The following is a 12,240-nucleotide window of genomic DNA, read 5'->3' on the forward strand; positions in this document are numbered from 1 at the left end:
CATTGACTCTTCTTTCAGTTAGTTGTCACATCCAAGTAGGTTCGCATCACTTCCGCTTTCGATTGACATTTCGTTGGGAAATGAAGCGGACAATCTACTCTCAGTAGCACTGATCACCGTTGGTGAGGATTTGACAACTATTGTCTTCCATTATCTTCGAAGGGTCTTTGAACTTGTGCAGAGCTCCTCTGCTGGATAGATAAGAGAACTGGGGTACTCGGTTTCTCCCATTCTCTTAAGAGTTGAGAAGGCAAAGGTTACTTGACTTCGCCCGCCTCCTCGAGGTTGTACTTCATGCATCGAGCTGGTTACTGGCCTTCGCCTGCTCTTTGCTCACACTTCTGAAGCACCTGAAGTGTTTGCACTCCTTGCGTTGAGTTAGCTACTGTGATTCACCTTCTCAATGCCATTGAACTTCTGGAATGCAGGAAGTTGTCACCCCAACTTGGAGTAATTCTCTGATAGATGAGGTCGCCTCTGGGATTGTACCGTCTTCTCCATCAACCCTGCCGCCTACTCCACTGAGTAGCAAAGGTACAGCACCGCATACTACCTGCTTCGTTCCTTGGTCATGCACTCTTGCATGACCCGAAGTCCTTCACTTACGGCTATCTTGATGAGAAACTTGTTAACACCGGTCTTACGAAGTTTCTTGGCCTCTGCCCTTCAGCCTTGTCTCGGTACTTGGAGATTGCCTCTGCATGCTCCACCTCCTCGGCCCCTTTCACGACCAAACGCTCTCCCTCCGTGAGAGCAAGGGATCAATGACTTTGACGGAAGTCCCGCCTCTGCGGTACCATGGCGCTGCCATGCCCATGGCCCTACTATCCGTCGCCTCGCATCTGAATCCCTTTTCTTCACGATCAGTAGAGATGTCTCTGTGGCACTCCTCTGAGTCCACCTCCATTCTAACTGATTGCTTGACTTTGGGTAGCTAAGTCCCTCTGGACTCATCGTCGCTTCCTCGCCCCTGCTTCAACACCTCTGTGTTCTCCAAGCAGTCTGTTTGGTCGATGGAAAGACAGACTGCAATTCCCATGCATGGCCTCTGCCATCGCGTTGTAGGGTTTGCACCAATTCTGTTCTCCTTAGCTTCCTTGGTAGCAACGTTCGCTTACTCGACCTTGTCCTCTGACTTGTCGGGCTCCCTTAAGCGAATATGAGCTCTGGAGCAATCCAACTCTCCAGCTGCTTCGATCATACCTCTGCATGATCAAGTCCCTCCCATGGGACTCCCTGGTACTTGCATACGAACTTTTCCCTTGGTGGAACCCAGCCCCCATATGCTGATGACCAAGGTTTTCATCTGATGCAAAATTCGGTGCACGCCCGGAAGACCCGCCTCTACGGTACCATGGCCTTCACTCCTTGAATCCATAGCCCTTCTTGCCGTCGTGTTGTTCACCAAAGCGGAGCTCCCAGTAGCTCCCGATCATACCTCCATATGATCTCATCCCTCACGGGACCTGTCGTGTGTATCGCATTGCCACGAACTGTTCCACCACGATCCGCTGCACCATGTCGCCTCCTGGTGACATCTCCATTGCATTCTGATCCTTGTGGAATAAACTCGAATTGTGAACCCTCCATGTGTGGCCTCTGCCAATACATCGCAGGGTCTCATCCACCTTCGATTTTGTTCGCTCCTTTGGCAATCGACCTTCATCCACCCACTCTTGGGCCACACCTAGATGAAGCACCGCTCTAGGACAGTCCGTCGCCTAGTAGCTCCCGAAGTCCCCCGACTTCGCTGCAATTGGTGCACCATTGTCTGGATCCTGGGCCTCTGCCCCTACCAGCACAATCTCCGCTGCGCACCGCTTCCTTCATAGCAACTCGAATGGCAACACTGTGGCATATTCTTCAAGAGTACCTGCCTCTGCGTCCTCTTGCCCCGTGCTAAGGCCTTCTGAACCCAACTTCGCCTCCGCAAATTGAGTCGCCTTAGTTCCTCCCTCAAATGCTTCTCCGAGATAAGGTGCATGTGCCCCGAAGCTCCCTTCGTCTTTGGCACCATGCAAGATGAGTCTGCTCCGTCAGAATGAAGGACCCATGGAACAACATGATCCTGCTCTTGCCTCTGCAAGTGTTCATGTCCTTGACCCCTATCTAAGGAAAGCACTGTGCCTCTGCTCCATGTTCCAACTTCTCTGCTGGCTCCCTTCATGCGGCTTGGGTACTTCGCCAAGTTACACCCAAGTTGCTCCGCTCCTCGTTTTCGCATTGAGTCGATGGTGGCCCTCGTGCCCACCATTCCACGGGTCAGCCCTCCCTTGAGTCCGATCTCATATCGACTCCAAGTGTGCCTTCATCTGTGTTGCTCCCCCACTTGATCTCGCAATGCATCCACCAATGCATTCTCTCAAGCGAGATCATGCGACGACTCCTCGCCGCTTGCTCAGTCCATCGAGCTTCGTGGAGTTGTTCTTTATTGAGGTACTCCTCCTCAACATGTGAAGTCCGTCTCACATGATTCTCCCTCTGGAGAGTTGAGACTTATCCCTCCTGGATAACTGTCCCGTTGGAGCAACATCTCTCTTCGTTTCGGAGACCACCATCCCCTTGGACTACTCCGATCTGCTGAACAAACTGTGCATTGTTCTGCCTCCTGCAAACGCACTTGCTAGATTGCGACTCCCCGTCAATACAGCCACCACTGCACCCCTCAAGGTCTAGCAACATGCTGAACTCGTTGCACACTTCAGCCTCCTACGGACGTATCCTTCACATGCCGAAGAGAAAGTTTCAATGCTCCATGGTGCCGAGTCTCGGCCGCCTTGGGATGGCCGCGAACACTCCATCGTTCGCATACAAGCCCATGCATGAGTACCGAATTCTTTGAGTTAGCAATTCCCCTCACCTCTGTGAGCTTTGCACAACTCTTTCGATCGCTGAACAACTCATTCCACCTTGCATGGTCTCATTCTTGCCAAGCGCCTCGCTTGCCTAGAGCACCATCAAGTATAGTTGTCAACGTTGAGCCGTAGCTCAAACTCAGCCACCCCAACCTTTGTACGCTCCAAATTCTTCCAAGCTTGCCTGTTCTCGTGGTGCCTCTTGTGCGAAGGGTTGGCCATTCCTCTGAATGCCAATGTCAGATGCCCGCTCCTCTGAGCGACTCTTTTCCCTACATCTCCATGCCCGTTTTCCCCCAAACGGTCGCGCGTGTGCTGACTGCCCTCAACGCAGCCCCGCTAGGTCCCCCACGTTTGCATGCTAAGTGTTTCTATGAGTGCTTGTCCCGCTCTGATACCATATGACACGGACTTAGCTGGTTTTGCCTAAGTCGTGCGGCACCCTTGCGTGTCCGTCCGCAAAGGTCAGCCTCCCCGAAGACTCCCATTGTCCCTTAGGACCAACAAACGAGAGAACAGGCAAGAGAGAACGCCTCAATCGGGATCCACAAGCAAACATGTCCGAAAAACACTTCATAGACAATGCAAATTACAAACAGACTTTACAAGCTCTGAACAGTGGCACAACAAAGGGTAAAATGGTCCATTACAAACCGAAAAGCTCTCGCACGTGTCCACATGACACAACCTTTATTTACAAGCCTAAAGAGGCCACCAACCCAACTAAAATGGGACTATTAAGCCTTCGGCCGCCCCTTTACATTCTGTACAGGGCATGAACATGCCAAAAGACACGGACACACATAAGCATTCCATCCAACATCTTGTTGAGAAGTTTGTCCGTGACAGAGCGGCGGCAGCAGCAGCGGGAAAGGGAAAGGGAGCGGAAGGCACGAGCAGCGGGAGGGCTCGCGGGAGGGCTTGAGGGAGGCACGAGCAGCGGGAAGGCTCGCAGGAGGCGCGAGCAACGAGAGGGCTCGCGGGAGGCGCGAGCAGCGGGAGGGCTCGAGGGAGGCGCGAGCAACGGGAGGGCTCGCTGGAGGCGCGAGTAGCGGGAAGGCTCGCGGGAGGCGCGAACAGCGACAGCGGCGAGCAGCGAGATCGCGATCGGGATCGGGATTGGGATCGGTAGCGGCAGCGGCAGCAGGTTAGGGTTGGGTAAGGGTTAGGGTTGGGGTTATATCGGTTTAGTTGGTTCGATTGAACCAACTAACAACCGAACCAGGACCGAACCAGACCTAAAATTCTGGTTCGGTCGCCTTGGTTTACCCAGGCGCTCGCCCGAAGCGCCCAGCGCCTGGGCTCGGGCGAGCGCCCAGGCGGCGCCTGTTTGAAGCGCGCCGCCTGGGACATTAGCGAGGCGCTCGGGCCTCGCCTCGTCTCGCCCGAGCGCCTTTTTCAATCACTGCTGAGGGGCATTTTCTATTGTCTATGTTATAATGAGATGCATTCTCTATTTGTTCTTGTCCCATTTATGTTATTATATAGTATATAATATATATTCATTAATAATAATATAAATAAAAATATACATATTTAAGAATTGAACCCAATATCTATGACTTTAATATTTCAACATTAACCATTAAACCAATCTTATGTTTAATTTTTAATATATTTAAAAAATTTATAAATAAAATAATAGAAAAATAAATAAAATATTTCATCAAAAGTTCAAAACCCTAATTCAGGTTTGCCTCTTCACCATAAAGAAAAACTCCTCATTAGTCACAAGTTTTTAGCCACAAATATTAAGACTTGTTATCAAAAAATGATTTATTGATGAGATTATCACTAAAAATATTTTTAATAATAATAATAAATATTTAATGATTAAAACATCATCATTGAATTTTTTATATTTATAAATTAGTGATAATTTTGACACTAATGTTATCATGAATATTTTGGGTCTTATGATGATAATTTATAATTATAACAAATAATATTTTCATTGATAGACATTAATATTGCTGTCACTAAAACTACTATTAGTGACAAATTATATAGTGTCACTAATGTTTATTTTATAATATTTAAGTTTTTTGGTTTAAATATATATTAAATTTAATGGGATGCATGATTTGGACTGTAGACTCATATATTATCTAGACCATAGGGTTGCTTGATCCTACGACTGAGATGAGAATGATAAAAATCCCTAAATGCTTTACTGTTATTGTTGTATGAGGAACTTACAACGATTCAATCTTTTGGAGAAGCAATCGAGCCCACATTCCCTTTGACAATTGATGATCGATGATTGGTAACAGCTCCCCTTTAGGGATGTCAATGGGAAAGGGCAAGAGCCAGGAGTGCTTCTCCATCCCCGTCTCATTCCCTATCCCTCATGCTCACCCCATTCTCCATTAAGACGAGGTGGGGGCAAGGATGGAGAACTTGCGGGTTCTCCATATTCTCCTAATTAATCAATTTTATTTTAAAAAATTATTGTCAAAATTAATTAACAATTCTAAATTAACAAATAATAACAATAATATTTATAAAGTTTACACATCATAACAATATTCAAATATAAATATATCAAAATATAAACAAAACCAAATATATCCAATTATATCCACAACCAAATAAATATAAATATATTCAAATAAATCTATAAATTAATAAATTTCTTTATTAATCTCACTTTTCTAATTTCCATGCTCACATATTTGTGAAAGATAGATCCTACATACATAGAAGGGGGATGTGCTTTTGACGAAAGGGGGTGGTAGTGGAGGTAGCTGCTATTGGAAAAGGGAAAAGATGGAAGGGAAGAGGGGAAGGTGTGGTGGTTACCGGGAAACGGAGAAGAGGGAAGAGAGAGGGATACCAATGAAGGGGAGTTGTTGCCAATCATCGATTGTCAAAGGGAATGTAGATCGATCGTTTCTCCAAAAAATTGAATCGCAACGGGTTCCTCCCACAATAGTAGCAGTGAAGCATTTAGGGTTTATCTTTCTCATCTTAATCGTAGGATCAAGTGATCCTATGGTTCAAATCACACATAAGTCTATGGTCTAGATCGTGCATCCCTTTAAATTTAATATACATTTAAATCTAAAAGCTCAAATATTAAAATAAGCATTAATGACAATTTATGATTTGTCACTAATAGTAGTTTTAGTGACAACAATATTCAAGTCTATTAATGAAAATATTATTTGTCACAATTATAAGTTGTCATCACAAGCCCTAAAATATTCGTGACAACATTAGTGACAAAATTGTTATCAATTTGTAAATTTAAAAGATTCAGCGATGATGTTTTAGTGACAAAATATTTGTTGTCATTAAAAATATTTTTAATGGCAATCTCATCAATAAATTATCTTTTGATGACAAGTCCTAATGTTTGTGACTAAAAATTATGACTAATGAGGAGTTTTTTTAGTGAAATGGCGAATCTCAGTTAGTGTTTTGAACTTTTGATGGAATATATTATTTAGCTTTTCTATTATTTTGTTTATAAAATTTTTAAATGTATTAAAAAATTAAACACAAGATTGGTTTAATGGTTAATGTTGGAGTTATAGGTATTGGGTTCAATTCTCAAATATGTATATTTTTATTTATATTATTATTAATAAATATATTATATATTATATATAATATAATATAATAACATAAATGGAGTGGGGATAGGATGGGGAGTGCTTTACCCTTCCCCATCCTTGTCCCCATCCCCACCCCATTAGGGGTGGGTCCCTGCAGGTATGAGACACCTCTAGTTGGCATGCATATTCGGCATTCGGTGGCATGGACTGGTGCAGAATTCAGTAATCATTGTATTTTTTGACTTGTAACATGAGAGTCGGTATACATAGGAACATGCTAATCATGACAATTTAATTTAAGAAATCATATCTCCTTACTGTTTTGGGCCTTTTGGCCACTGAGTTTTATGGTTCTGAAGCCACACAGGATTATGGCCTTTCATCCTATTTATCTTGATTTTGATGGTTAACTTTAGTAACATGCTAAGCATCGGATTTTATATAAAATATCTCCATATTGCTTTTGATTCTGAATTTTATGTTTATGAAGTCACATCAACAACAAGATTATGCCCTTTTGTGTCATTTATCTTGATTATAATGGTTAACTTTATAGCATGTATTTTACTTATTCATAACTTATGGCCTTCAAATGTATTATCTCATTTTCTGAGTTATTATCATTTTACCATTTTTCTTATATCACCTATAAAATTGTTTTTAATTACAATTGCATGATATTGGGCTATCGCTAATTGTAAAGACCATCATGTAAAGTAGTAGTTCTCTTTCTAAAATAGTATAGCATATCTGTTCAAATGTACACTTCAAATTCACCAAAAATAATACAATTAAAACATATTGTTTACTGTTTCTTTCTCAATTATATTATCTTTTTGCCTCTTAAATCTCCCCTAACAATACTATTTATGTCCAAGGTTTGTTGCAATGCTTGTAAGAAGCCAATTAAAGCCAGTCAGTATTCAGCTCATGCAGGTTCAACTTATACTTATTTTTTATAGATTATTAGTTATTAGTTAATCTCTATGGCTGGGTGTATTGGTTATTGATTAACTTATTTGAAAATGACATCCATATTAAATTGTCTGGGATCCTGATTATTGGTTATGCTCTTGGATTAGTTCCAGCTTAAACTCATTTTAATTTTAAATTTTGTACTTCGTTGAAAAGTGTGGTTCTTTGACGTTGTTGTGAAGCTGTGGTTCTCTCTTGATGAGGAAATGCTGGATTTGTCTTTCATGCTAAGTTCTTTGTGAATGCATCCTTAAACCAGACTTCTTAGTTTGTAAATTGATTAAACAAGATTCTAATAAAATAAAGGAAACATACCAATTGGAGCAAATGACATATGTACCATTGCTATGAATCAGATTAAATCTGATGTGAACCTTTGGCTTGAGTCAACAAGCCAATGTACGACCAGCTTTGGAATATGGGACTGGCCAGTACTTTCAAGCATCCACACATGCAATCAGAAACAGATTGAATCTGATGTGAACCTTCGGATCCAATGTCTGACCAGCTTCGGAATATGGGACTGGCCAGTACTTTCAAGCATGCACACATATGCAATCAGCTTTGGATGATTAAAGACGAGAAATGGCTTGACGTTGTAAGGGGTGAAGAAAGAAGCCGATTTGAATGAATCGCCTTACACATACTAGGAAAGGAGGATCAACGTTGCAGTCTTATTTGGGAAAGGAGAGTGGAATAAACTGGATAAGGATTGACCTGAAAGAGAAGGTAAGGCCTTAGATAACTTTTCCTATCAAAATAGAGCTGCCTCTCCTTGTTTACCAATATCTGATTAACTTATAATATTATATACTCAAGTTCTGTGACAGTCCACAAAGAGTAGAGGGGGAGAGTCTTAAGAGGTGGCCTCTACTTTCTTCCAAAATATGCTCTGGCAATATTACTTTTCCTGTTTCTAATTCATGATATTAACTACTGAACTATGATTGAACTGCTCTAGTTAGTTACTTTTGCTCTCTCAATAAAAAGAAGCAAAAGTAACACTGTAAATGCCTATATATCTAGAAGATGAATATTTGGACTGTGGCGGTTTACTGAACATACTGAAGTATCAGAACCTAGTCTTAACCAGTATCTGCTTCATGGGCTGTCAGTATTCCATCTTATCTTGGATCTGATATCTGTTCTGTTAAACCTGATGGTCAACATTCATCTTTGTTCCATATTCTGTTATGGTTGTAGCTTGTAACCTACATACTTAGCCTGTAAAAGTGGAGCCAATTTTCTGCCTTGGTATACTGGTTCGATATACATATATATATATTTATATATGTGTACATATATATATATATATGTGTATGTGTACATATATATATATATATGTGTACATGTACATATACATATACACATACACACACACACATACATACATATACATACACACACACACACACACATATATATATATATATATATATATAACAATCTGTTTTGGCTGATTGGTAGCATCTTTTAAGCATCCAACTTTTTGATTTGTGGGTGCCACTCCTCAGTAGACATTACTGTTTCTGCAGAACGCTGTGGACCATCGAACTGTATGAATGATGTTCTGGAAAAAGATGGTGGTTCAAGCCGTAAGAAGCCTCCAAGGAAGGGGAGAAAATTAATTCAACCATCGAATGGAAGTATCCTTTCTGTTATTTCTTTAACATATTTCTTTTTGTTTTTGTTTTTATTTCAATGCCTTCTGTAATGTAGATTGTGAAATGAAAATCATTTACAGGTTGGTCCTTTGGCTTTTTTAATTTTTTGCTAGACTACTGTCGTATATATTTAGCCGGTCGAGTTGGCACCATGAACTGCAGCTGCAGCCCATGCTTTCTAACATGGTATATAGTACATACACAAATCTTAAAAAGGTTTTGCAGCAATGTGTTGGCATATCTTATATAGGTATGCCAGCATGTTCTGGACCCTTATAATCCAACAGGTAGCCAGCACAGGTCCAATACCTGAAATGTGAAACCATGCTCTAGATGATGCTCATGTGGTGAAAGTTTACTGGTTTTCATAGACTTTCTCGAAGCATATGAATGGGATGAGTAACATTTGACAGAAGCGTTAGAAGGTTGCCTATCCTTAGCCCAAAAATTTGTGATTTAGCACAATAACGACCATGCTAGTTCATATAGAGTTGTAACAATATTAGGTTGAAAAGTTACTTGAATATGTTAGGAAATGCATGGAGTTAAGTAGCTGTGACTCACTTTTTAGTTTTTAATGGTAAATTGTCTGGTAAAAATGATATGTGCTTGCAACAAATTAGAATAATTATCCTCACAACCTAAGGAATCAAGTATGAGACTGCTGTGTGCCATTTAGACTGTTATTTACTGGCATCACTATGATGTTAGATTGATATTTATCTCTTGGTACATTTGATAGGTTTTAGTATATTCATCCATGTCACAATCAAACTGAGAGTATATAAAACCTTACCATTTCAAAGTTGTTAATGAAACTAGCCATTTTAGTCAAAGAATAAAAATCGTTTTATTGCTTCCAAAAAAGTTAATCTGGGATAATAGGCTTTACAGGCATAGAAATTCAAAGCATTTAAGGATACTAAAGCAAACTTGCTTAAGTGGCCATATTGCCACTTGCCATCATGTTGTTCTCGCGTGCCTTGCTTTCTCAATGACTAGTTACAACTTGATGAGCATGTGGGCCATGGGTTGGCATCAAGCAGCATGGTATCATGTGATGTTTTGTTTTGCTGGAGAAACTCGGGTATGTTCAAGTACTGGGCTGTGCTATTGGTAGAATAGTTAAGTGGTGGCCTATGTCCACTGGTCAGTGATGGATTTTATGCCATCATTGTGCATTAACATGGGCTCAAGACAGGTATTAAATATTGTACATAAGTGCTGGCATGAATGCACTTACTGTGCTAGTTATACTTTGAATTGCACTATGCTATAAAAGCACAGATTGGTACTTTCTTTCTTAGTCTGGAAACTCCAAAGACTTCTGTCTTCAAGCAAATAGCTATTAAATTTTTTTAGAGAAATCAAGTTGAACAGATATATTGTAGATAAGACTTGCATTGGCAATTTTCCTATTAATGTGATTTGTTCCAAGTTGGTATACATATTGCAGGGTCAAATCATTAAAAATAAAGTTCTTATAGACACTGTTATAAACTTGAAGTCAGTATTATGCTTACAATAGATCTGTGAAAAAACTTCTAATTTTGTAAGTCTTAACTTTTCCTGGATCTGCAAATGACTATTATAGAGCAAGAGAAGTCTTTATTGATGGATGCCAATCATGTTGGTGGTTCTGCATCAAACATTGGTAAACATAGCAACATTTGTAGTTTTGAATTATTTATTGTATTTTGGTACTAGATTCTTATAGCTTCCCCCTTTCCACCTTTAATTTGAATGATATACTGCATAAACTCTGCAGTTGACTGGTTACATGTGATATTATGCCTATCCGAAATCGAGAATTGATGTAGGGAATACATATTATGGCCTATTATGAGCAAATTGGGTTTAACAACCTTTGAGAATATTACTTCCACATATGCTATCAGGTCACTAATTTAACTGGATCAAGACAATGTAGAAAAGAAATCATTACCATGTTTCTGGCATTCTTTTTTATAGATGCTAATGGTTCTCCAGCCCTTGGAGTAGTTTACAACCGTGTTGGAAGTTCTGTTGACATGACCATTTGAATGGCACATGCTGAAGCATAATGACACTTAGCACAGCTTGGAGTGTTGATGGCACACAAAATGAAGCCAAAAATTCATAATCTGAAACTAGTGTTGAATCAGAGGGGTAAAAACAGTTATAAATGGAAGATTTAACATTTTATAAGGAAAGAAGTGGGAACCCAGATCTTTTGTTGTAATAGCATCCAATGCAAGAAGTGAGAGTGAAAAAGAAAGAAAAAAGAGAACTGAGGGCTGAGAGCTTCCTTTCAATGATGCCGACCTTCAAATTGTTTTTGTCATTCACTGGTTCTTGATGCAGTTCACACCCTCAGTTCCCTTGTCTTCAATCTGGTGGATATAACTTCTTTCTTGGCAGTGATACTTGAGTAAATTGAATTATATTATCCACTTCTCTCTATATATTTTTTGGGGTTGATACTTGCACACTCTATATTGTTTACTGGATTTTGCTGTCCTTGCACTACATACGGCCTGTCAAACCAACGATGCATGCTATCTTTGTTTTTCCACTTTGCACTTTCATCCTTCTAAGGATTTTCTTACAGTGGACCAAACTGGGTAGTAGGAAATATATGGCTGGATATGCAATCAATCTGTGTGTGTTAATGACTTGAAATGATGAATGTAAATGATATTTTCAGATTCATTTATAGGAAACCTAATAGAGTGGTTCTGATGTTCTTAGTGGGCCTCAAGCCTGATTGAATCAGGTTGGTTGGAGAACGTTTCAGAATAAAGCTTGATCAATACAAAAGTTCAAAATAAGGGCGAGGAGCATGTTTGAGCATTATCAACAGGATGCAGTAGCTGTTAAAGGGGGTAAGGGTGCTGGCACTATGTCAGCATGAAATTTTCCGGCCACCATGGTTCAGCACTACCATGCAACCCTGTGATATCTCATTTAGTTGTCAGCTATTGGTATATATTACACAGCTAGTTATGCAGCCAATTTTTTGTAACTGTGATTCTTGCATTACATTCTTGTGAAGCCTTCTATCTGCTTTTTGCATACTCTTCTGTGCTATAGAAGCAAGTACAAAATTATTGTTTTACTTGCTAGTTGGTTCTTATTTAACTAGGAAAAGGTCATCTTAACCTGTCTCATATATGTTTCTCTGCTGTTTGTTATATTGACTGTCTC

The 12,240-nt window shown here is 40.4% G+C and overlaps 1 protein-coding gene across 9 annotated transcripts in view; it reads left to right on the plus strand.

Moving 5' to 3' along the window:
* Positions 1-12,240, plus strand: part of LOC135596578 (uncharacterized) — a 30,125-nt gene that overhangs the window by 10,881 nt on the left and 7,004 nt on the right. For 8 of the 9 annotated variants that reach the window (XM_065088646.1, XM_065088642.1, XM_065088651.1 and 5 more), the window contains 3 exons: positions 7,294-7,351; positions 8,926-9,036; positions 10,628-10,708. In XM_065088646.1, coding sequence (XP_064944718.1) covers positions 7,294-7,351; positions 8,926-9,036; positions 10,628-10,708 — 250 coding nt within the window. The remainder of the gene's footprint in view (positions 1-7,293; positions 7,352-8,925; positions 9,037-10,627; positions 10,709-12,240) is intronic. The other variant, XM_065088658.1, reaches the window with a different exon arrangement.

The sequence above is a fragment of the Musa acuminata genome, chromosome BXJ1-2, assembly GCF_036884655.1.
Source record: "Musa acuminata AAA Group cultivar baxijiao chromosome BXJ1-2, Cavendish_Baxijiao_AAA, whole genome shotgun sequence".
Classification (NCBI taxonomy): Eukaryota; Viridiplantae; Streptophyta; class Magnoliopsida; order Zingiberales; family Musaceae; genus Musa; species Musa acuminata.